Source organism: Cryptotermes secundus, unplaced genomic scaffold (assembly GCF_002891405.2).
Source record: "Cryptotermes secundus unplaced genomic scaffold, Csec_1.0 scaffold314, whole genome shotgun sequence".
Classification (NCBI taxonomy): Eukaryota; Metazoa; Arthropoda; class Insecta; order Blattodea; family Kalotermitidae; genus Cryptotermes; species Cryptotermes secundus.
The window spans coordinates 1,237,595-1,265,588 of NW_019718273.1; the positions used below are offsets into that span (position 1 = coordinate 1,237,595).

At 39.9% G+C, this 27,994-nt stretch overlaps 1 protein-coding gene across 1 annotated transcript in view; it reads right to left on the reverse strand.

Moving 5' to 3' along the window:
• Positions 1-18,348, reverse strand: part of LOC111874249 (zinc finger protein basonuclin-2) — a gene marked incomplete at its 5' end in the record, with an annotated part of 469,906 nt that extends 451,558 nt beyond the window's left edge. The window contains 1 exon segment of the mRNA XM_023869631.2: positions 18,157-18,348. Coding sequence (XP_023725399.2) covers positions 18,157-18,348 — 192 coding nt within the window.
• Positions 18,349-27,994: the final 9,646 nt, after the last annotated feature.

A 27,994-nucleotide genomic window follows, 5' to 3' on the forward strand; every position in this document is an offset into this window, starting at 1 on the left:
CAGATAGCGCGGTATTGCTTGTAGTCCCAAGTTGTGTGCATAAGGTGTCAATCAATTTACCAATCAAAACCCCGTCTTACAAATCACGTGCACAACCTCAATATGTGACAATATGTAAATTTACATGACCCCCTTTATTAAAATTACCGATGCCATTCAGATTAAAGGGCAATAAATACGGCGCATTTAACTTTACCTTTGTCTGTCGGCTGCAGAGACATTGACATAAGATATCTATAGAGTATTATATTTTACTGACTTGTCAGAACCGTCCAAGAATGCAATTACTTTGTAAATAATTTTCTAGATAGTAAATTTTAATATTTTAACGATAGTGATTCACACTAAAACACTGAGGATGGAGGCATAATGTCCTGCGAAATCCACCCACAAATCTATACGTGTCAGAACCCAGACGATCATAGTCTCAATTCTCGAGAACTCGGCGACCCTAGTTACAGTAGCCCGCAGTGCCCCCCCCCCTTCCCCCCGCAGGGAGTTTGAGAAGCCATGCATTGCGGCATTTCCACCCAGTTAGAGGTGTGATGTGCGGAACTGAACAGCTGGCTGGAGATATGGTGCATGAAGCGGCCGATCACGTTGCTAGTGGGCCGTGGGTTCGAACCTGGCGCTACTCGTGCGTGCTGCGGCCTCTTCATTCTCTTCTTCTGAAGTGTGATGACGTGTAATGGGGTTTTACCTACTTTTCCGAATCAAGGAGCCGGGATAGCTCATTCCTTATAGCGACTGGCTAGGCGTTGGATGACCGAGAATCGAAGTTCGAGTCCCGCTATGGACAAGATTTTCTTGTTCTCCATATGGTCCAGACCAGCTCTGGGGCCCAGCCAGCCTCTTATCCAATGGTTGCTGGGTTCTTTCCCTGGAGGAAAGCGGCCGGGTCATGGAGCTCACTAATGACCTCTAATTAACGCTGAGACCACTTGTATCTATACATCCACCCCCCATACGTCTTCATGTCTTAGTGCTTAATTAGTTAAGCACAGGGACAACTTTCCGAGGAGTCAAGTTACAAGAATGTTTGTAGATTGGGGGGACACACTCCTCCACGCCTCTGTAATCCTCAACGGGACTTAGTTGCCGTCACATCTCAGAAGTCCGCACTTCCCGTAGTTATCGTGGGAAATTCATATCCCGGTTATCCTATAGGATTTAAAGTCAAGAAGACAAATTAATTGGAACGTCTACTGAGAAGAGTCTGCGGCAGCTCAGTCGGTATAGCGACGGGCTACAAGCTGGATGGTCAGGTTTCGATTCCTAGCAGAGGCAGGGATTTATCTCTTCTTAACAGCTTCCAGATCGGCTCTGGGACCCACCTAGCTTTCTATATAATGGGTACCAGGGGTTCTTTCCCCGGGGGTATAGCGAATCTATACTTGAGCTATAGCCGGTCACGGAAGCCGAGCGGTCTAAGGCATGTACTGTCTTCGCTCGCTTCGAAACCGGGATCGTGGGTTTGAATCCCACTCAGGGCATGGATGTTTAGTTTGTGTGTGTGAGTTTTTCTGTGTTTGTGTACAGGTAGAGGCCTTGCGACGAGCTGATCACCCGCCCAAGGAGTCCTACCAAATGTGTAAGATCTAGAAAAACCGAAGTGAACGGAGAAGTTCATGGAGGTAGGCCTAGGCCCACTGGGGCTGTAGTCCCAAGGAAAAAAAATGGTTGAGCTATACCTCCAGTCCCAAATATGCGAGACATTTGAGGAATTATAAGCTATATACTAATTTCGCCATGGTTATCATTGTATTTTTCGGTGGTACAGTAGCTATGGCCACTTACACAACGAAATATTCTCTAATGATTCCTTAGGTAATTACAGCTCCTTAGGGTTTTTTGCTGGTTCTGGCTTCGAGTAAGTATTTATCTATACGCATATTAAGCTTTTTTTTTAATGCTAGTGGAGTGGGACTAAGTCCATTTTACTGCGGCCAATTCTGGCCTATTGTAAGAGACCCAGATGATAGGTGAGGGTGATTGTGGACCAATTGGTGGAATGAAGATTGGCAGGGGAAATCGAAATACTCGGAGAAAAATCTGCCTCAGCGCCACTTTGTCCACCACAAATCCCACTTGACCAGACTCGGGATCGAACCCGGTCCACCGAGGTGGGAAGCCAGCGACTAACCACTTGAGCTATGGCGCGGCCTATTTTAAGCCTAGTATGGAAACTGTACTTGGCGGTACTTCTGAGAAATATTTCAAGCCACAAGAATCCGAGGAATTTTATTTATTTAGTAATTGAAAATTTTAATCTTTTAATTTGTCTACAGAATACATTTTGTAAAGCATTTAAATGAGGCCAACTGTTTTAATACATTGCTGGTAATTTTCAGAATAATATTACATTATAAGTACATATCTCTAATATTTTGTTGTATATTATTTATTTATTTATGCTTTATTCAGTGACAAATAAATAACATAAATATAAAACGTACACATGTAGGTACATAACCCCCATATTCGTACTAAAATTGATGTAAATTGCTTTTAGAATATATTATTTATTGTTATTCAGATATGTAAATAGAATCTTCTTGGAGTAAATTAAGTAAAGGTATCCTTGTAACAGGCCGTGGAGGCCCATAGAGTTGTGAGACGTCGAGGCTCCCACATTTTGTAGACAATCGGCTCACAGATGGCGGTAAGGTTGTCAGCCTTACGCGCTGGCCACGCTTTACTCCCCAGGAAAATTATGTAATTAATTCCTGGTACTCATTTCTGTTAGAGGCTGAGTCGATCCCAGGACCACAGTGCGGCTGGAGGGATTAGGTAAATTGAAAAAATTCACCTCATCGGGATTCGCTCCTGCGACCTTCCGGCTTGTAGCACAGTGTCTCAACCAACTACACGACCGCGTGCCCACCCATCTTCTTGGAGATTTTTTCCATTTTTGAAAAACTGCTCTCCAATTCAAGGGTGTGTAGCGATTGATTTTGTAAATGTCTGAGCTGATATATCTGCGTGCTGTCTCAAGAAATATTCCGTGTGTAGTTTCCACCCCTCATCCCTAAATTAAATGGGGTGTAACGAGGAGGGGGGTGAGACAACAAGGAGGCAACTAGTGTTGTATAAAGACGCTCGCTCGCTTGCTCGAGGTCTCCTCAAGCACTGGCTAATGTAGGCCCTTTCTCTTCGTGACTAGAAATGTCTTGTCATCGAATGAAGTGAAACGAAACTTAGGCACAACTTGGCGTGACACTGTTCCTGAACTTCCCCAAGTTTTGTCAGACAGTTCTAAAGGGCAAATACTTCTACTGCAGAACCTCAACTTGAAGCTATTTATTTGAATACTGCGATAGATTTTCTTCTGGGTGTTTCTTGAAAGAAACTGCACTGAAATAACGCAGTTTATATTTATTGTAATAATTATGTGAATATATTAGCCTAAAGTACATTGAAATTTCAAGGGGGAATTCATAAAAACATAACTATCCCAGAGAAAGTAACCTTAGTGTCTTGAATAGTACTGAACAGACAGCTACGTGTATGTGTGTATTAATGTATTGTATTGAACCTGAACGGCAAGTCACAGCAGCTGCGCGGTCTTCGCTCGCTCGAACGATGGAACCGTGGGTTCGAATCCCACGATATATGTGTCTGAATTACATGCGTTTATTCTTGCTGTCTTCTGTGTGTAATTAAAGGCCTTGCGATGGGCTTATGCCTCGTCCAAGGAGTCCTACCGACTGTGTATCGAATCAATAAACTGAAAAATCGGCCAAGGCCCAACAAAAGACTGTAATTTTTGAGGTTTTCACGGCGATGACTATGACCAGACTACGACCCAGAAGACGACTTTCTTCAAAGGACTGTAAATTCACAATAATAATTAAACTTGAAAGAATAATAAAATGAAGTAAGAGATGTTATTTATATGATTTTTTCTGAGAAATTTGATACTGTAATACCGACCCTAACATATGTTCCACACTTGGCGTCTTCTGTCTATTAGAATTTGTAATGTAATATAGATTCTTAATCCATAGCTGATAAAGGTTTTCTTAATTGTCAACCATAGAAGAGTCTTTGAAAATCTGCAAAATACTACTGGAACTTACCGCCAACTTATCGTGCAGCGGAAGTGTATACATGTCTTACTTCGGCTCCGGTATTTGTCAAGCACTCTCCAGGAAAATAAAATGTAATTTGTGGAGTTTGCGAATGGGATTAAATTTACAGAAGTATATGTGCTGTTTGCCGGTCACGGCAGTCGAGCTGTCTAAAGCGTGCACTGTCTTCGCTTGCTCGGAAGCCGGGATCGTGGGTTCGAATCCCACTCAGGGCATGGATGTTTGTGTGCGTTTTTCTGTGTTTGTGTATAGGTAGACGAGCTGATCACCCTCCCATGGAGTCCTACCATATGTCTAAGATCTAGAAAAATCGAAGTGAACGGAGAGCTTCATGGAGGTCGGCCTAGGTCCACTGGGGCTGTAGTGCTAAGGAAAAGAAAAATACATCCTATTTATTGGGATGAAATTATAATATTCGGAGGCCGTTTATCGCGTAAATATGCAAGATATATATCGGTACCGTAAACTCACCTTCAAATACGTTCATATTTCTATGGAAACGAAAAGAAATTCATTCAAAGTCAGTCAATAAATCATAAACGCAATATAATTTACAAACTTGCGCAAGCGCGTTATAAATACGTCAATTACAGCGCAGATAAGCAATGAACTTCCGTTAATTTATTTATTTCATGGAGGCAGTGACCCCGGAGGTCTATGGATACACATCTCATAGTAAAAATGTAAAAAGAAGGGGGACATTTCCATAGGGAAGCAGTGTTAAGGTTTTACAATATTGTAGTTAAGCAGCCTGTTGCATTTCTATAACATTCACATGGAATATTTATATTACAGTTCCGTCAATGATGCAACCACTTCATTCCCTAGAATTTCCACTTTTTACTGCAACATGTTTCGGCCTCAACCGTCCATCATAATGGCACTTCAATTCGCCAAAACCGTTATCTACATCGGTCATGTCCGGTATTGAATGCATGTAACAGTTTTGGCGATTTCAAATACATAATGATGGCCGGTTGGGGCCGAAACATGTTGTAAAAAGTGAAAATTCTAAGGACTAAAGTGGTTGCATTATTGACGGAGCTCTAATATAAATATTCCATGAATGTTAATGTTAAGGTTTTACTTTTGAGCAAGTTATGATAGATCATAATTATGTGTTTTGTGTACTTTGATGCGATCTGTCCAGGTGTATGTAAGATAAATATAATTTGCTTGCAAGCCAATAAATATTTATACAATAAAAGAGAGGATTAAGTAGAATCAAACCTGATACCATGAGAAGTAAGCAGTTTTTACTGTTCTCGACTCACGCACTTGGCCCTACCCGGGCTCGAACCCTGGCCACCGTGGTGGAAAGCCAGCGACTAACCGCTTGAGCTATGGCGTGGCCCAAGTCTTCAGATAGTGGATGATTAAACATGACCGACTAAACTGGGCATTATCAGTCCACAATTATTATTCCTAGCAAAGTCAAGGTTTCGGTTGTCAGCCTGTTCGAGTCCCGAGGACTAAAAATTTTCCTCCTATCTTTGTCTGTCATACCTATAATATTTTGTCTTTGGCTAAAATTCACGGAACGGATTCGATGTTCGGTTCTTTCTAGAAATCCAAGTCGTTTCTTTTGTTAGTGCTTGTTGGTGTGAATTTGTCTGGCTTAGGAAGGTCTGATCCCCTGTCCAAGGAGTCCTACCGACTGTGTATAGGATTCAGAAACTGAAAAAAACGGTCAAGGTCCAACAGAGGGCTGTAGAACCATAGACAGATCTGATATTTCGTTATGCTTTAAATCCGTCATTGTTTCTCCTGACTCTTCTCTGAGGAAACAGGGAATTCTGTAGAAGATTACGTAATGTTATTGTTAATCATCATTGGTAAAACAGCCAGTTTATGAGCCATAGCCTTCCTTAGGAGATTCTGCCAGATCTGATCCGGCATACACTTCTACAGGGACCACTGTAACACGAACAGTGTCCAGCATAATCATTGCCTTCCTCCTGCATCATGGTATTCTCCAGTGTAAGAGAACCAATTCGCCTGATATGACATGGACGTGTCTCCTTGGCTGCCGTCCTTCTTCGCGGAAATTGCCCATAATGTTGCTTTCATTGCACGCCATTGTACACTGCACACGCCACCTCTCATCTGGACTCAACATGAAGTTGCAAATGAATTGGCCTTTCATATCGTCAGAAACTTTCGGAATAAATACAAACATTTTAGGCAGCCTTTACAGTACACTTCTGACGTTCTAGAACAAGGCAATATGAGCTTAAAATTATGTAACAATCATTCCCCCGCTGAGTGGAAACAGTGCACCTACTCGTGGGTTGCTCTGTGGGTCACAGTGATACACAGAAAATTAAATTAGTAGAGTATAGGATGGTCAATTAAATCAGAAATATGTTACGCCATAAGCTTATTGACTCAACAAAAAACTGGATATAATTTATGGAAGTTTTATGTTAATCTTAACGTAAATAGTTTATCGGTAAAAACGACATCCATCAAATTGAGCCTGCATTCTTTTAGCATTCCTCCAAAAGCGATATGATTGCTGTCAGGTTGTCAAGGGTAAGCGTATATGCAATACAAATAGCTGAGAGATTTATACCGTCAATTTATATTTCTGAAAAAATTTCTTGCTTTTAAACTATGCGATATTTGTTTATTCCAGTTATAACTTAAACACCACACTAGGGCCGCGCCATAGCTCAAGCAGTTAGTCGCTGGCTTCCCACCGCGGCGGCCCGGGTTCAATCCAGGGTCTGGTCAAGTGGGATTTGTGGTGGACAAAGTGGCGCTGGGGCAGGTTTTCTCCGAGTACTTCGGTTTCCCCCGCCAATCTTCATTCCACCAACTGCTCCACAATCACCCTCACCTATCATCTGGGGCTGGTACAATAGGCCAGAAGTGGCTGCAGTACAAGGGGCTTAGTCCCACTACACTAGCAAATAAAAAAGCAGTCTACACAACAATATTCTGTATTTAAAACAAAGTAGACACTATAGTATCAACATTTGTTTTTGTTGATACGATAGTGTCTACTTTGTTTCCAATGCAGGATACTGTCGTGTAGACTGTATACTTTTGTGTACATGTTATGTAACCTACACTAAATTTATTTGCAGAATGTCTCTTAAAGCAGAAATATAGAAAATATACAGTAAATGAGATGCGCTCCTCTGCACAAAATAAGATATGAAGAAAATGTCACAGACGTATCTCGTAATGGTCGCATGGCAATCGAACACGCATGAATGCAATGCCAACCAATTACAGTGACCGCCTGTAGGATTAACTGAGACCACATAGTCTAAGAAGGTCATTGAGTGCTTTTTAAAAAGGGATGCATACGCAGCACCAGTAGGACTACGACATAACAAGGCGCTTCAAAAGATAGTTAAAAAAATATTGTCCTGTGTAAGGAGTTGTCGTGACTAATAATAATGCGCTCTGGATTTTGTTGACTGCATTTATTGACACTTCTTTGCAATTACAGTTAATTGTAATAGCTCACATTTTGAACTCCTTTCCAAAGCCGTATAAAGAACTTATATGAAGAATCTCTCACGAATTTCTCGATGCTTCTGACTGCGTTGAATGAGTCTGACTCTTTTACTACGGACGGTCAGTCGGCCAGTCTCTCTTGGCATAAAACACCCATCTGGGGCTTACGACCAGACTTTTATTACGGTCAGACAGTTGTGGATTTGTTGATACACAGAGCTCTATCTGATAAGAGACGGGGCTTTCGTTTACAATTGCTACTGGTCCTCGCCAGCGGACTAATTCTCGGGTCCGAGTCCCTTGAGACTCGCGACCATATTTTACTGTCTCAGATTCGAGAATTCCATTTTCGTCGCCTCCTACTATTCGCAGGGCTACGGTGGAGGTATTTTACTCCGCCTCCACACGGGAGGAACTGTCTTTTATAACTGCCAGGCGGCCGAAATAGACGTTACCATGTCGAACAGTTCCTCTGTTCTTTTGTGTTTTCACTTGAATGCCTTTGTTAATATTCATTGCCGTCGAAACAGGTGATAGCTAACCGTTGCCTAGCAAAATGACTTCCGCTTCTGCTATTATTCCGACTTTTATGTAGTGTTTACCTAGCCGTTACCTAGTAAATGATCGTATTCCATCGCAATATACATTTCGAGTAGCAACAACAGAGACGCCAACCAATTATCGTTGACTGGTTTAATCTGGAGTTTTCTGGTTCCAAAAATAAAGTCAACTTACATTAACGTTTATACAACCCTAAACTTATGGTTCTTTAAATAATTAAATCTTACGCACAAGAAGTTTACGTTCCAGAGTTCAGAGCACTAAAATATTCGGCGCACCCCTCATAGGATTTTCAGCGTAACTAACTAAAGAAACTCCATTTCTCTTTTACGGTGTGAGTGGTCGCCGGTCCATGGAGCCAGGCTCGCCTCTGCACAAGGTAAGATTTTATTTGGCCGTCTCGTTAACACTTCAGGCGTTCTCTCCCCCACACCCCGCGACGTGGACCATCCTCGTCGCCAGCTTGCTGCGCTGAACAAGCGAATGAAGGCTTTTACTTAGCGTTTACCCCTCGGTTGCTTACGAGTTCTAACTTTGGAATGACGTTGTTTATTTTGAAATTTGTACAACAGCTTCTGGTTTTGAACGTCGGCGCGATGTTAAGTCTTTTAAAATGTACATCCGATTCAAAAACAAAATGGAAAACCATTCATTTCTTTTTTTTTTTTTTTTTTTTTTTNTTTATGGTTTTAACTTTAGAATTCTGCCAACAGACTAAGTGGCATGGAGAAGCGAAGACTCGAGACGAGATGCGAAAAAAATGTTCTCAAACAAACAGAAAAATTAATTGTAACAAGTAAATTAAATTAAATTCCCAGTACTTCCCGATCAGTTAAACTGCTATAGACACGGCGTACACTGTGTAAAAATAATGCGTCTTGTACAACATATTCTGGGATGTTGGCTGTGAAATTAATAAGCCTAAATTTATTTATTTTAAATAATATACTGATTATTAATTGTAAATTTATTTAACATGTCGAGAAATTTGTGTTTTTACAGGCCATCTGGCAGACTAATAAAGAAACTGAAGACACTGCCTTTGGTTTAGTATGCAGAGACATAATTAGTGCGTACAGAAGTTTGGTGTTGATAAAATTAAGATGGATTATATGGAAGTGTGGATGTATTTCTTCAGGACTACCGAGGAACTGCCAGGAACCATGCTTAGATGTAACTCTTTTTATTTAGCCGTAACGTACTCTACCACAAATTTGGTTATTTCTCTTGTGGTAATTTGGATTCCAAAATGATTTACGAGTAAAATTTAAATTGCTTTGTTTAAAATCTCGTATTAAGCCTAATTTAAAATAAACCAAATCAGAAATTTCAGCCAATACCAAAGTTGTTATGCCAACCCCTAACTAAAAACTTCATGAAGCTGAGCCCTTCTTGAGAAACCGCCAGTTGTGGAGCCAATCAAGATCTTCCCAGTATTTATGGATCCCGAAGGTTCATTACCGTGTTCACATGAGCCCTCCTGAGCCAGATAGATCCAGTCAAAACCACCGAATCTTATCTAAGATCCATTTTAATATTACCCACTCCCATTCGCCTTGGTCTTCTTGTGGTCTCTTTCCTTCTGGCTTTCCCACCAGTGTCATACATGCATTGCTCTCCGCCCCATTGTGCTACAAGCTCTGCCCATCTCATCATCCTTAACTTCATCTTTCTAATTATGCTTGTCGAAAAGTACACGCCATGGTAAAGAATGCCGTCTTCTGGGATGTGGCACGGTGTACACATTATGTAAACCGAACCTCGATTTACACAATATCTACACGGCGCCACATCCAAGAAGACGGCATTCTTCATAGTCACTGCCGTGAAAACCTCAAATTTTACAAGTTATGCTGCCCCTCATTACGGCAAACTCTAGCTTAAGAAAAGGGTTTAATTTTCTGAAATGCATATGCATGTGTCCTATATTAATCCTCAGCTCCCTGAGATAACTGCTATAAACACAAAATTTTCAGTCTTTGTGCACGTTTTAGAGATATTAAATGGATTCTCTGAGTTCATACTTCTAAAAGAAAATAATGTAAAGTAGGGTTTGTGTGGAGGATTTTGTGAACAGGGCGATGAACCTTCGGGTTCCATAAAATGCTGGGAAATTATTGAGTAGCTGCAGAATTGGCTGCAGAAGGGCTCAGCTCCATGAGTAAATAAGGATATGAGTGGTATAGAACCGTAGGACCGGGATCAGTTCGCAGAGGTTCTACATGCAAGGGTAAGCGAATGGAAGAAACAAACAGAAGCACACAGCAAGTCGAGGGCAGGTCTCTCCACCTGCTTTTGCTGGCTTCTTGCTTAGCTTTCAATCGCGAAGATGGAGGCGATGAATTCCTCCGAATCATTAGCCTATATCCAAGCTGCACGGCCTTAAAGCCCGCAGGACTGCACCATACAATTAAGAGATACACTGGAAATTAAGTGAGTAAATAAAACGAAATTACATTGACTGATATTTTTTGTCGTTCTTCAAGATGTCTCAAATTAGTGTTGAAGTCAAGAATATGTGGACCCATACATCCACTCCTCCATATGTCTTTATGGTTTAATGCTTAATCAGTTTGGCAAGGGACATTTTACCTTTACATTCTAGAAGAGGATGTAGAACTGAATCCATACATTCATTACTGAAGCAAATGTAAAAAGGTACAGTTATTTTTGCAACAGTCCGTGGAGGCCCATAGGGTTGTGAGACGTCGAGGCTGCCACATTTTATAGAAAGTCGGCACATAGATGGCAGTGAGGTCAGCAATACGCCCCGGCCACCATTAACCCCACAGGTAGATTTCTGGTACTCATTTCTGTTAGAGGCTGAATAGACTAGTGAAATTGGAAGCAATAGGTCAACTGGAAAATCCAGTGACCTCATCGGGAATAGAACCTGCGATCTTCCTTCTTGTAGCATAGTGCTTCAACAAACTACGTTACCGCGTGCCCCCATTGGGGCCAAAGTAGTGTACAAAATGCAAGCGTCCAGCGCCCTGCGAGAGGAGTACTCTCCTGTACTAAATTTATATTATGATGAATTTATTGGCGGGTTTACATATAGTGATGGGAACGGTACATATTCTGAATAGTGCTCGCAGAAGAGGAGCAGTTGCCTGCCATTACGCAAAGTGTTTGGAGCTCACGGTGTAGTCTGTGTACCTCATTGACACAAAGCAGAAACTCATCGGAACACATATCACACAAAACTTGTGGTGGTTCCAGTCTTTTCTTTTAAATAAGCTTGACTTAGTGGAATGTCTGTTTAAACAGGCCCAAGTCGTAAAGCCAGAAAGTACTGCGGCACTACACTGTGTAAGGTTCCTGTGTGCACAGCGCTGAAGGAGTTCTTTTGGCATGAAGTTTATAACCTTTCCATACATAAACACACGTGTATTTTCCTCCATCTAGTTAACTTGGTTATCTGGTTGACAGATATATCAAACTCTGGGAGCTGAGACGTGATAATAGAATCATATAGATGGCAGCACAGGACCCAGTAATTTGCAGGTATAATTTAAATATATAAGGGAGGAACATAGACCGACGGTGTTTGAGAACAGTGTGTTGAGAATATTTGGACTGAAGAGGGATGAAGTGATGGGAGGTTAGAGAAAACTGCATAATAACGAAGTTTATAAATTATACTCTTGTCCAAGTATAATTAGAATGATCAAGTCAAGGAGAATGAGGTGGGCAGGGCATGTAGCACAAATGGGAGTGCATAGGGAATACCGGTGGGAAAGCCAGACGGAAAGAGACCGCTAGGAAGACCGAGACGTATGTGGGTGGACAATATTAAAATGGATCTCAGAGAGTTAGAATGGGATGGTATGGATTTGATTGATCTTGCTCAGAATAGGGACCAGTGGATGGCCCTAGTGAACACAGTAATGAACCTTCGGGTTGCATAAAATGCTGAGAAGTTCTTGGGTAGCTGTACAATTGGCGGCTTCTCAAGAAGGGCTCAGATCATGTGTAAGTATGGAAGACAGGCATATCTCTATGCCCGATATTCTAAAAACTGGATAACACATCGTTTCGGAAATTGGATCAGTTCCGTCTTCATGTGAGTAGGGGACACCTATTCTATTGGGTGCCTGAAAAACAAAAAACATCAACCACTGAACAAAGCTATACGTTCCCCGTCTTATAAAAGGGAAGTAACGATAGATTATTTCCAAAAATTCTTGTTTATTAACATATTACGATGGAGAGTCAGTAAGTGGTTCACAATTGGATATAAAACGTAAAACATGTGACACTGAAACCTGGGGAAAAGCATTTATTTCTCGACATACCCTCCATCAACATTGATGAACTTGTCCCATCGCTTTACCATTGTGTCAAAACCCACAGCATAGAAGTCTTATTTGACTGGTGTCTCAGTCACTTCCGCATCTGATTGGGTACCATGTGACTCTGTCGAACGTCCTTGAGAGAATTTTTCGACACAGTTGTGAGACGCTTTACTCGACAAACACTTTCCACCGTAAATAGAAAATATTTCTTTATGCATATCCTTTGCATTGAGTCGTTTTTCCCACAGAAACACGCTACAGAACGCTGCTCTTCGGTAGTACATTCAGGCACGGTCGCCATTTTGACTACTGAACATGGGCATGCGCGTCTTCTACCTTGATTTTCAAGAAGATGGACTCTGCTGTTACCTAGTGATACACACAGAAAACCTATTACATCAATTACAGGTGTTTTACTTCCAATTTTACCTATTTACTGACTCTCCCTCGTGTATTCTAGGAGGTGTACAAATGTACTCTGATATTTTTTAACAGCTATAAACCTCAACTTGGACAGCAATTCCGTTTATGTTACTAGGAAAGATTATCCTGGGCAGTGAAATCTTAAAAACAAGCGAACTGGGAAGAACTCGTCTGCTATGCTTCTTGAACACAAGAAATTTTATATATGCCTAACATAAAGTGAACTGTTTCCTATTGTACCATCAAATATATTTCTATTTATCGAGATTAATACTGCAAGGCTTCATTATTTCTTCAACATCAAACTAAGAACTGTATGATATATGCCCTTCTTCCATTCCACGTTCTGTATTTGTACTTTTGTTTTTCATTCACAACAAATTTTAATTTTCTCTGTCGCAGGGAATCATTTTCCACATCCCATTATCTAGATACAGAATGAGAGAACACAAACTAAAAAGGAGTACTGTAATTTAATTAAACTGAAAAATATGACCTAGAAACTAAACAGACGTTTAAAGGTAAGCACTCCAGTGCAGAATGTAACAGGAGATATGGTGACGTGATTGACTGTGACTTTAGACGGGGTTTCAATTGATGATCGGATTTATTGGACCCTTTGATACAGCGCGTGACTACATTTTACAATTCTATATTACAAGTACACAATAGTGTCCTTAGTGACGTCTTCAATAGCCGTTTCTCGGTAGCGGCTACCAACGGCGGACGTTCCTCTACCTCTGGGTTCCCGAACTGTCCCGTGCCTCAGCTACCAGCTTCTCACAGCTACAGTTCACAATGACTGAAACGCAGCAGTCCTCTGACTGAATAATTCAGTCAATTACCAACCAATTCAACTGAACTGGCTGAACTAACTGTCCTGCTTATAACATCTCGGCACGGACGGCACCGAAAACACCACATATCTGCTGCAGTTTAAAGGTCATTGCCTAGTAAGGGCCGTTGTCTAGTTGTTTGTTTTGCATAGAAACTGGTATACATGCCTCAGTATTAAGAAGAAGTATACATGTATGTGATCTTAATGGGGTCAGTAACAGATCAGTTTTCATGAATGTTAATCGCATTAACATGGCGCCATTTTAAATAAACTACAGGGACCGTAAATACGTTCTTGCCTGAGTAAGAAGACCCCATATAACCTTGCGTTTACAGTAAAATATAACGCCGTGTAGTCTGTTGAGTGTCAACCGACGTTTCGGAAGGACATGTCGCCTCCATCTTCAGTGTCAAAGAATAAGCCTTCTGTGCTTACCACCTGCTTCACACTGGTTTTTTGCTTGGCTTATTCTTCAACCATGAAGATGGAGGCGGTATGTTCCTCCGAAACGTCGATTAACTTTCAACGAACTACACAGTCTTACATGCCAAATGACAGAACTTTTCGTCAGCTATTGTCTAATTAACTGAATGGAAGGAAATTGTGTTTGTGCGAATGGTGAAACAGTAATTCCGTCTAATATGAGTTTTAACCCAATGTACAGCACCGTTAAGTGAAAAGAAATCGACGGTAGAAAGCTGAATTCAAAGCAAAGCCGGTAAAGAGGTAGGATGTGGGCACAAAGAGACGAGAATGAAAAATAGGATCACGAAAACGAGGGTTGGGCACCCTTTCCGCCATATGTCTTACGTCTAAACGGGTAGACAGCCCAAACTTGATTCTACCTGACTCTAACATATAATTATTGTTCTGGAGGGAAACAAATGACTGAGCGACCGGACGTAAGGGAGGCAAACACTTGATTGGTTACACACAGAAACCAAAAACTAGCGATTTTCAGCCATAAACAGTTTTCAATCTATATTCTAATGACACAGCATATACTTAGTAAAAGAGATTATGTGTGTACGTGTGTGTGTGGTATTGTCACGTGATATTTATGCCAGGTAATAAGGGGGGTGAAATATAGTTTAGAGCTTTTCAGGTAGAGACTATATATTACTTGAAATTTTAGAAATAATATATATATAGATGGTAAGGTTAAGTTAAATTTGTCCCTGTGCTTAATTGAATGAAAAATCAGTGCGTACCCCACACCAAACAAATTACTCGTACTTCCTTCCTACAATACTCAGCCGGTTAATGTTGATTATGGAAGTGATCGCTGTTTATTGTGAGAATCATGAGAAAAACACAAACACACTCTGTGGAGAGAAAGCAGAGTTATAATATTGTCCCTTTTCCGGGGTTCCGTGACGATAATAACCCGTTCTCGCTTGGATGATTGGATTTATTGACACACATACTTCTACACAATTCTGAACTCTAGGCAACTATAGCATTCTCACTATTCTGCACACTTCACAAATTACTAGAACACGCTCCATTCTTGTACTTGTACCCTTCTGTACCCTTCTCTCCTTCTGCTCTCAAATGAATTCTGTCAAAGCCAAAGTCGCATTGCGACTGACGGTCACTCAGTCTGCCTGTCTTGGTGTGGAGCCCCAGCTGGGGCTCATGAACAGATTTTTTTCTCTTTGTTTTTTCCTTATATGAAAGTTACTATTTTGTCCATTTGGGGCGCCCTCTCTTACGAGAGGTCGGGTCTGTCATTTGTCAGTCATAATCCGTATTAGTATAAGTCCAATTTGTCAGTATTGAAAGAGAGGGAGAGTTACTTTACAACTGGCAGTTTACCGCCAATCAGTTCGTCTTGGCGTCAGACCCCTTGAGGCTCACGACCAGAGATTTTTCCCCCCCAACTGAACTCTTGCGGTAATAGTCCTTATGTAACTTCCTCTCTGACGAGAAGATGGGTTTGACTCTTATGAATACACTTGACCTTCCGTCAAGTGTATATTTCACACATATAATATGTTACCGAAAATTCTTATGAACCTCATTATATAGCCGCGGCACGGACCACATAGAAAACACCCTTCAATCGGGGATGCGTATTACAGCCCCGTTGCCTAACACTAGACATGGCGGGAACCACATAGAAAACAACTCTTCTGTTGTCAGAATTGTGCGTAACCTAGCAACTTATTATAGCATGGCCCACAGAGAACACATCCCATATTGTTGCGTGTTCGCTGGAACGTGTACATTGAGTCGTTGCCTAGCAATAGTCATAATCGTCACGTTGCTCCCTACATATATTGACCACTGGCTTTAAAGTGTTAAGCATCATATCAGGAAGATATTCGGGGAGTGCAGATATAGCTCCACAAATTACTAAATTGTGGGAGGAGTTAGACATCATAGATTAAACACGAACGTCATCTTATAGTCTCTGAGTCTTAAAGTGTAATGGAGGCCGTGAGCAGCACTGTTTTGTTGGGATGATTTGCCAACATCGCGTGTCCTGTTTTGTTCAGTTTACGTGGCGCTAGCACATGGCCCGGTCGTTACTTGGCAGCCATACGCTTTCCTAATTCTATGGAGCATGAAAATAGTTTTCTGTTTAAAACGAGAATGTCCAGCCGCTTTCTACAGTTGACATGTTTAACCTATCCATCGTAAAAAAGGATATTTATAATACACACACCAAGACATACTTTGGTATCTTCAGTTATCATGAGATATATAAAAACCCGTCTTCCATTAGATTAGTTAATTGTATCAAATCGGAAATGAAATCTGTTCTTCAAGGAACACTTTAACTGCAACAGTTATACAAGCTAAATAATTTTCCATTAGAAATACATGAAATGAAAATTAGCCAATATTATTCTGCTACTACATTGCTACTAGTGTAAAGTCAGGTAACATTTCAACGGAAAGATTTTTCATTTGTTACTCATTATTGCTACTAGTGTAATGTCAGGTAACATTTCAACTGAAAGTTTTTTTATTTGGTACTCATTATTGCTACTAGTGTAATATCAGGTAACATTTCAACGGAAAGTTTCTTCATTTGGTACCCATTATTGCTACTAGTGTAATGTCAGGTAACATTTCAACGGAAAGTTTTTTCATTTGTTACTCATTATTGCTACTAGTGTAATGTCAGGTAACATTCCAACGGAAAGTTTTTTTCATTTGTTACTCAATTATTTCAACGGAAAGTTTCTTCATTTGGTAATCATTATTGCTGCTAGTGTAATGTCAGGTAACATTTCAACGGAAAGTTTTTTTCATTTGTTACTCAATTATTTCAACGGAAAGTTTCTTCATTTGGTAATCATTATTGCTGCTAGTGTAATGTCAGGTAACATTTCAACGGAAATTTTCTACACTTGTTACCTAATATTTGCAGATTTAATACAGTGTAATTATAACATTAAGCTTTATATGACAACATAAACTTTATGACCGCAATTACACATGTATATTAAGAACGTAAACTCAGGATATCCTGCCATCTCACAATTAATTATCGCACATGGGCATGTTTATACTCTTGGAAAAGAAAGATTTCTTTAGCATCATCCCCTTATGCTCATTCTTAAATTTGCTTATTCCTTTCCTGCTTGTTTTATATTATTCGCTACAGTTTCTCGTAATTCGGGTCAGTCAATATCGTCATTCCACTCCCCCCCCTTCTTCTTTCCTCTCCTTAAATTAAAAAAAAAAAGTTAAATAGAAATCGCACAAAAGTTTTGATTATAGTAGACTTCAGAGTACTCATATGTGCTATTGGTTAATTCGTTGAGACTGAGAAATACTGCCATCTATTAGACACTAAATGTGTCTACATCCTCTCTGAGAACAAATATAGTACATCTGACTTTTATGTGCGCAAGTTTTATTATTAATTATTATTACATTGTTTTTGTGTATATGTGTTGGTTTGTTTCCGTTTTTGTTATATCTTCTTTTATAATTGGCCTTTTGGCTGTTGTGTAAACACATGAACAAATAAAGTATGTGGTTTAATTACTATTGTCATGTACTGAAATATTTATTATTTGACTTGTTTCTTACTGTTATACTTTTACACCAGCCATGGTTCTTTGAATCATTAAAATACTAAATGTGTTCATTTTAAAGGTAGGTGTTTTACTTTTGTCACTTCTCAGTGATAAATGTGATTAGTTAATAACATTATTAATATTATATATATTTTTTGTGTTTTCTTAATTGTGTGTGTGTGATTGTTTAGTTTCCTTTCCTTTATTCATGCTCAATTTGTAATTTGCCTCTGGGGTGTTAAGTTTGCACGTAAATAAATAAGAGTTGAATTATTATTATTATTAACTTTCCATCTCATATAAAACAGTTCCGGAAGTATTTCTGCATAATTCAGGCGACGTTCACTGAGAACAACTGATGAAACTCACATCAGGCTGTGAAACCTAACGACTGAAAGCTAATAAGGCCAGGCATTAGAGCTCTGTTTGACGATTACCGTGCAAATGGCCGGCACAAGAGTGAGGTGTCTGTCGCTGACGGTGGCGGGATCAGCGGGTGACCTACTGGTGATGGTATTGGTAGTTCTGCTGGTGCAGGAACTACCGGTAGTTGTAGTATTGGTGTTTGTAGTGGTGCAGGTGAGTGGTGAAGAGTCGGGGCGGAAAAACCACGAAGCAACCGAAGCCCACTGTAACAACAGAAGAGACCACAGACAGTAGAGACATCTGGAATCTTGAGAAGAGCAAGAAGTGGAAGGCTTATAGGAAGCAGAAACGTTATCAGGAAAGCCACCAGTTTTAAAGATTACATAACAATGCTCTGCAAAACAATTTCAGAGTATCACTTTCTTGGATAACGGGTAGAAACAAAGGAAGAAATCAGTCACCAAAATAAGGAATGTAAAGTGAAGTTTGTCTTAGGATGGGAAATATACAGTTAGTTACAAATATACAGCCTCCTTTCATTATGAAAAGGCTTCAAGAATTAGTGCCTGCAACCCAAAGTGCATCTCTACGTAAAAATGCGAAGGAATTTGTAAATTACTCGAAGGCTGCTGAAGAAATTACTTATGGAACGTTGTTATTTCTAAACAGGATTCGGATTCATGAAAGGTTCTTAGGGTTGCTGATAAAGATAACATTCAAAGATAGCGTAGAAGAGCATGTAACCTGGCATAATTTCATTTGCTTTACAAAATAAAATAGTTTTATTAAAGTCACTATATTTGAGGTTAGTGTCTTGCTTTTAGATCTTCCTGGACGAAAAAAAAATATTATATAAAGTGTTTTTATTACGTGAAAATGTTTCTTTTAACTTCGAGAGATTTCATACACGTATGTTCTATTTTAGGCAAACAGACTTTAAAAAAAATGCATCTATGAGGAATGCCAGTTTCTGCAATTCCTGCAGGTATTTTTTAAGTGCTGATTTGTGTTTGTAAATGTATTTTTCATGTCCTTTAAATCACATGAAATGGGTAAACATGCAAACTAAGTTGTGTAAACAAAACTGTAGTAATTGTATTATGGTACAGTTGAAAGAAACATGGGAAATCTCCGTTAAAATTGTATAGCTATGTTGGAGTTAACGAGAACCACAAAAGTATTAGCAAATTTTAAAATATAGGAGCGAAAAATGAAGAGGACATTGCACGGATTCTGAGCAAATTTGATACCGTACGTGTATCGCACGTGTTCTTGCTTTATGAGAATTATAACAGTAACGTAATTAGATAACTGAAATGACAGAGTCTGGTATGACAACACCACGAATTCGTAATGTGTCAATGAATTTTACAAGCATGCACGAAACACACATTTTCAGAGTATAAGAAATGTCATGACCCCGTAAAACATCGTCTAGCGCAATGGACAGTAAGTACATGATCCATGTTCACTATAAGTTAACACTTTTTATTAAGTATACGTGTGTTCGATTCCAACAAACGTGGAAATATAAAGTGAATTCGAATATAGATATTTCGTAACAATTTTCAGACAGAAATTATGGAATTAATAACCCTGGATTATTATTAGTATGAGAGAAGTGAATATGAACTGCTTAAGTAGCAATTCAAGAGTAATTTTGCTTGACTGAGAAAATCACTATAGAATTCCCTATAAGGAATTTTTCTTCAGTACTGTCTAACCTGAAAATATGTTTCAAAAATCTTGACCATAAATTGACTGTGTACAATATGATGTTGCACTTAGAGTAAGCCGTAGTGACTTTAAATAAATATCAACTGTACTAACACAATTATATATTGATGCACAGGATTTAAATTCGAAGTAGGGAAATATGAAATTATGACAATCTGGCAGAACGCAAATATTTACTACTGAAAATACCAAGACACTCAATTATTATCGGTCCACAGTTAGTCCCTTCCTTCTCCGATCCCTGGAACAAGATCTATTTAGCTGTTACCCTTCTGTTCTGTTGATGATATTGTGAAGCACATGTCCATTGTTAGGAAACGTCTCGGTAAACATATACTAGAAATTACGCTCTCAACAATATAAGTAACAATAAACACGCATTCTAGACAACAGAAGACAGTGTTTTCCGTGGGATCCGTGCCGAGGAATTATAAGAGGGCACAGCCAGAATAATTGAAGAAGTAAAACGGTGTGCAATGTTATTCAGTCATAAATCAGAGGCCAGTCGTAGACTAAATCAGAATGGATAGAGATGAAACCAGAACTGAGCAAGTTTGGCTGAAGAGTCACTGTGTTGTTGTAACTGATTGTGATTAGGAATGATTGTAAAGAAGGTGCCAATAAATTCAATCATCCAATCCAAGTCCCGCTATTATTACACACGCTGCCATAAACATGTGACAGTATTTCAAGAGATCTTCCAAATAGTATTATGTGTACATTCTTTATATTTCCTCCATGTTAGCCACATGTCCAGCCCATCATAGTCTCTAACAAATCAGCATCACACGAAAATTAGATCTTTTTCGCAAAAAAACAAGTTCCTCTTATGGAGATCAATATCCCAAAATTCTCAGTTACGTTATCCCCATTGATTCAGATATTTTCTTACGAACTTATTTTCAAATGCTAATTATAATTTTTGGGCCGGGGTAGTGCAGTCGGTATAGCGATTGGCTGAGGTCTGGACTACAGAAGAGTTGGAGTTCGAGTCCCAATGGGATAAAGAATTTTCTCTTCTCCATGTAGTCCAGACCTACTCTGGGGTCCACCCAGCATCCTATCCAATGGGTACCGGGGGCTCTTTCCGGGAGGTAAAGCGGCCGGAGCGTGAGTCTGACCACTCACCTCCAACTAGCTCCAATGTCAAGAAACTGTGGCTCTATACATCCACACTCCCACACGCCTTCATGGCGTGGTGCTTAATTATTTAAGCACAGGGACAATTTTTCCCTACCTTAATTTAATTTTTATTTGTCTTGTAAAATAAAAGATTGCATTCCACACCCACACGAAAGAAACAACTGAACTATTTTCCGGCATAACTTTCGTTTTTTGGAAAGTACAGGCCCTACGCATGAAACAGAAGGCATGTTATTTTTATATCCCATAATTAACGTTTACCTATCTCCAAGAATAAAAAAAAAATTATCCAAGAAAACGTGGAGCGATGAAAGCAAAATCGTTGCTAAGGAACCGAAGAAGGATCTTCAGTCGCGCCGTCAGAACTCTGTCCCTTCCGAGTTAGTAAGATACAGGACTTAATAGTTTTATTACGCAACAAGCTTTACCTATGCAGTTTTTTACTCGATAACGACATAAAGTGGCCGGTCACGGTAGCCGAGCAGTCTAGGGTATGTGTTGTCTTCGCCCGCTCGGAGGGCAGGATCATGGGTTCCAATCCCACACAATGCATGTATGTTTGGTATGTGTATGTGTTTATTCTGTGTTCGTGTTGTCCTGTGCTTAGGTAGAAGCCTTACGACGAGCTGATCACTCGTCCAAAGGGTCCTACCGTCTGCAAAACGATCATAAACTGAAAAATCAGAGGCCAGGGCCTAAGAGGGCTGTAGAGACAGCGAAAAAAGAAGACACCTACTGAATCGCGAAGTTCGCAGACTCCGTGAGCGCGCAAGATCGGTAATATGTAATGTTGAGCGGGCTATATATATTAAATTACATGTAATATGAGAGACACAAGACTACAGGGCGTTCAATGTGTCTCATAGTTATTTATTCATTTGTGATAAATTTTAACAAACCGAAAAATATATTTGAAATCCGCATACGCAAACAGGCATAAAATACATCAAATTTAAAAAAAAAAGGAATCACAATTACTTACTTGTTTTACACTTTGTTTCCAACTTATGCTTATATTTTGATAGATATTGTCACGTGTGTGAGTGTGACTATAGACGGGGTTTGGATCGGTCATTGATTTTACTGAACACTTACAGATCATAACTACAAGTAACTCTAGCGCTATGGCTAATTAACTCACTCGTCTTCTCGCTATAGCACATTCTGAGTCTTCTCAGTCTGCTATGTCATCACCAGTCGTTGCCTGGTAACGACTACGAAAGGCGGATGTTCCCCTTACTTTCGATTCCCGAACTATCCCCGTGCCCCAGCTACCCGATTCTAACCACAGCAGCTCACAAAGACTGAAATACAGAATTTTGAATAACTCACTAACTCACCAACCAACTCTCTCCACTTCACTCAGTTCAACCGAACTCGCTCCGTTACTTGTTAACAGTTCTCAATCCTCTGGAACTCTCTCTCTCCCTAATGCTACCGAGACCTACCCCTCACACATTCATTCAGTCCGTACCTCACAGAAATATTACGTCTCCGCTACAAAGCCCCACCGGTTAATGCTGTTTAGGGAAACAGTCGCTGTTTACTGTGAGAACCATACGGAATGAACTCCACGCCACTCTACTCCTTATATAGCCTCTGCACGGACCACACAGAAAACATGTCTTCTACTGTTGCGGGCGTGTATGTTGCAGTCACTATCTAGCAACGGCTGTTGTTTACGGAGTCACCACTTAAGAACGGGTCTACATGCTATAGTATTTCTAACAGATTAGGAGTTTCTCAAAGTAATCTATTAAAATTTTAACAATTCCAAGCAAAGAACTGCCTAAATTAAAATTTTCTAAACGTCGGCACACCTTCATAAATCTTTAAATTATTTTGGTCAATTTTTTTCCGAGTCTACATTCGTCATTCCCTTTTGGGATCGCGAAAAATTGATTTTAATTTAGAAAGCCACTCAGATCATAGAGTAAACCGGAGTGAAATTGTTGACATATCCAAGTGGTCCTGAAATGTAGACGGATGTTGACATAATCAGCCACGAACGAGCGATGTGTACATTGTTTGAACATTAGTACTTACACATCGTTACCTATTGCCCTATTCAATAAGGCGATAACTTGCTCAGGAAGAGTCTGTCACGGCTTGAATAATGAAAACTGCTCTTCTCTGCTCTGCACCTGTGTTATTCCTTTTCTGATTCCTGTACGTTGCGGTGTATTTGTCTACAATACAACTTTCTGTAGACAGATGCACGCTAGGGGATTGGAAGGGAAAAATCAATTTTTTTATAGCATTTTATATCAGCTACCTCTAGGTTTCTGCTCAGATTCGACATTTTCTAATTCCATACTTACGGCTGTTTCATGAGTGTCATGCAGTGATTGGCAATGCAGTGTGCCCAACAAAAGTTTATTTATTTCTATCGAAATGGAATTGTTTATTTATCTATCACAAATCTTGGATTGAAGTTCCTGTCACCAAACGAAACAGAAGAGCATAAGGCATAAAGCTGGCAGTTGCATATGTTGTCATTTAGACTTCACATGTCTGGACGTCAGGCTCAGACTATAACATTTCTGAACTAATGAACTGACCTGACTCACTGACCGACTTATCCCATGGAGCCGAGGCCCTATGGAGAAGGCACCACTTGTTCAGCTACTCAAGAAGTTGCAAACCTTTATGGAAACCGAGAGATCATTACCATTATCATGTCCCCCCTCTCCATCTCTCTCTCTCTATCTATCTATCAATCTAATCTATCTATCTATCTGTCTGTCTATCTATCTATCTATCTATCTATCTATCTATCTACCTATCCATCTATCTATCGATCTATCTATCGATCTATCTATCTATCTATCTATCCACCTGTCTATCTATCTATCTATCAATCTATCTAATCTAACTAATCTATCCATCTATCAATCTATCTAATCTATCCATCCATCCATCCACACATCCATCTATCTATCTATCTATCTATCCATCTATCTATCTATCTATCTATCTATCTGCCTGTCTGTTACATTCACTTTTGGTTACCACTCTGACAAAATTCACGGCGTCAAGCACCAGAATGAAGTAATATTATGAACGTCCAAAATTTTCTCGGGTCTGCTGTTCCTTCTTTCTTAGGCCCAAATATTGCATTTAGCACCCTTTCAACAGACATCCTCTATTTAAGGTCCTCTCTTAAAGCAAGAGACCAAGCTTCACGTCCATACAAAGGTACAGGTAAAAACCATAGTTCCATATATTTAAGTACTGATATTTTTAGATCGTAAATGGGAATATAAAAGTTGTAAACAGAAGGGTAATAATCATTATGAAAGTATTTTCAGTTCATAAATTTTTCTTAATTTTAATCTTGGTATTTCTCAAGAATATTTTAACTTTGTCACATTTCCAAGTATTTACTAGCTAATCTTGTGTTTCGATTTTGTTCTGCGTTGTAGTGACAAGGTAAAATCACGCGTAATATTTAAATTACCCTGCGTTTACTTCTGAGTTATACTTTTTACAGTGTACCTATTGCCTGAAGTTTTGGCGCAATCGCAATATGATTCGCACCAGACACGCACACAAACACACACACACACATATATATATACATGGATAGATGATTATTATTTACAGAAATCGGAATAAATTACTTCGTTTCAAATTGAGTCCCTAAGTTTAACGAATGTGATCTCATACCGTAACTCTTCACCAAATATAATTAGAATGATCAAGTCAGAGAGGATGAGATGGGCAGTGCATGTAGCGCGAATGGTGGGGGGAGAGGAATACATGTAGGATATTGGTGGGAAAGCCAGAAGGAATGAGACCATTAGGAAGACCAAGACGTAGGTTGGTCAAGAGTATTACAATGGATCTTAGAGAGATAGGAGGAGATGGTATGTAGTGGATCGACCTGGCTCAGGATAGGGACCAGCTGAGGTCCCTTGTGAATATGTTAATTATTTTCGGATTCCCTAAAATCCTGGTATGTTCCACAACTGGCAGTTTCTCAAGAAGGACTCAGCTCCATGAAGTTAGTCTGTGAATCACATAAATTTTATACTAAACATTTCAATCTTATTTTGTGCGAATTAGAATAAAATCGACTTTTATAACTGGTAGAAATATCTCTCAATTTTACCCGTAACGTGTTTCCCATTGTCCACTGCGGGAGTACATTTTTTAAAACATAATGTCTTGATAGTTTTATTAATGTCTTCTGTAGGGTCAAGTTTTGGAATATTACTTTCATGTTACATTTCAGTAAACTGAGAATAAATTCAACGCAAATTAACTTTTTTTGGCAGAATGGCGGGTCACAGATGAAACCTCCAACTTAGATACAAAGGACGAGATAACGTGCTTCCTGATCAGGGCTAAGGTTCATTACATTACAAGAAGTTAAATTTTCTAGAAAATAGGGTTACAGGCAGCGGTGAGATTATATTAGAGACTGAGTCGACCCTAGGGCCATAGTGCGGCTGGAAGAATTAAGTCAAATGAAAATTCCAATGACCTCAACTGGAATCAAATCCGCGACCTTCCGGCTTGTAGCATAGTGCCTCAACCAACTACACTACCGCGTGCCCCAAAGATCAATGGTAATGTAGAGGGAAAACAGAAGAAAGTCAGAGGAAATAATCATGCAGTGTCATTCCGTAAGTCACCAGTATAACATAAATTCTTCCGGGAATGAACACGGTCGTACGCAGTAAGAAGACATGTATTAGAAATTTCGAAAAAATGAAATATATTTTTTCCGCATGGTTACAGGACTGTTACGAAACTAGTTTGTAAATTGTGGAAAAGGAGAATTAGTGTTCGTGAGGACGGTTTGAGGGCATTCTGATACAGAACGTTAGACCAGACCCTGTGTAGTCTACAGCCAATTCGGCATTCCTTCAGAGAATTTTTGGTTCCTGTATGCAGTGTTTTTTGCTGAACTTGCTAAGTCACGTCAACCGAGTTAAGACAGACACTGATACACAGTAAAGCACTTCAGTGTTTATAAGACGTCTGCCCTGATAAAAATATCGCCGTCACTCGCTGAATCCGTACCGACGCCTTGCGTCTCTATGCCAGACGTCACACTCCGACTTGCTGGTCAGTGTTAGCTGTCGAACTGTTGATACAAACACGACTTGTGCCAGACCACTTAATGCATAACAGGTTATATTTAGATATCAGACCAGCGCAACAGTGAAACACAGGCCAGGTTTCTTCGTACAACTATGCATTAACTTATTTGGTTATTTTAGAATGCTGTGTCAACCGCTATCATTAATATAATTCTCTTCTAGCTAAATATTGTCGGATGTTTATTAATCATAAATTGAGAAGATTATAACAATGAACTGAAATTAGGCTCACGAGACAACGAAGACGCAAGCCATAACACACGGGTTTGCTCAATAAATACTTGTACATACTCGTGTTGCTATAAAAGGTAAAGGTAGAAGGTAAAGTTATCCCTGTGTTTAATTAATTAAGTACAATGCCATGAAGACTGTGGGGCGTGGAGATATATTTCCACCATTCTTTGCCTCGGCAGTAAATGAAGTTGAGCGTTCAGCTTCACACCCCGGCCGCTTTAACCCCCGGAGAAAGAGCCCACAGTACGAATTGTATAAGAAGCTGGGATGTTCCCAGAGCCAGTCTGGAGGATGTGGAGAAGAGAAAATTCTCTTGCACCTGCCGGGAATCGGACCTCGACCATCTAGTCCATAGCCCGTCGTTATGTCTACTGTTTGTTAAACAGAAGCTGAAGATACCAGTCATAATCTATATATCTTTATAAGACCAAAATTGTGATGGGGCAGAGTGATGAAACAGTACGGAAAAAATTAAAGCTATCCCTGTAACAGGCCGTGGAGACTCATAAGGTTTTAAGACATCGAGGTTCCCATAGTTTCAAGACAATCGGCTCACAGATGGAGGTGAGTTTGTTAGCCTTAGTAACCGACCGTCCTTTACCCCTAGGAAAATTTCTGGTATTCATTTCTGTTGGAGGCTGAGTCGGCCCCAGGGCCATAGTGCGGCTGGAAGGATTAGGTCATTTGAAAAATCCAATTACCTCAATGGCACTCGAACCCACGACCTTCCGGCTGGTGTAGCGGTAGCTTTCTAAACTTGTATTCGGAAAGTTCGTGACGCCGGATAACCTGACTGAAGGTGTTCTTGGTTTCTCTTCCTCTAGGCAAATTTGCAGACGGTTTTTATATTAGGCCACAAGTGCAGCTTCTTATCCTTCCCGATCCATCACGCGAGCCATCACAATATTCGTTGTTCCATTATATGAGGAACTGACGGGTCGCGAAGATAGAATTCAGAAAAATAGGACAGATCTGAAGCTTTCTATCTTCTGGGAAATGTGACCGTGCAGTCCGTTGAAAGGCGACCGATGTTTCGGAGGAACATGTCGCCTCCATCTTCATTGTCGAAAAATAAGCCGATAGAGGAACCAGCGTGAAACCATACCACAAACAGAACCCTACTCTGCTTGGTTTATTCTTTTACAATGAAGATGGTAGCGATATATTCCTCCGAAAAGTCGGTTAACTTTCATCAGGTTAAATAATATTATATCCTAGAATGTAGAATTTTGATAACCACAGTTGCGAGAACCTACACAGAATAGCTCCAATTAGGGTAGTTCAGTGCCTTATAGATAAATGCTAGAAAATAGGTTATATATACATCATGCTACACAATGGTGGTTATATGCGGACTAGCGTTTATATATTTTATAAACAAAAATATTTTAGGCACACAGAGAATATTCAGATAACAGTACAGATTGTACCATATACTCAAAACTTTTGGTGTGAATTCTGGAAGTAATTGGGCTGATTCTTAGCTGTAAAACAAACTGGCTAGTGTGAATGAGACTTTCCGTGATTTTCCCTACTTTCTACTAGCAAATACCCAAATAACATTGCCTCATAAATACCGTGGATGCCTGCCTGAAAATCTTTTCATGTTTACCATTGATGATCATATTGTAGCGTGTAGAACCGTTGCTATGCAACCACCGCGAGATGGGCGGATATACCAGGA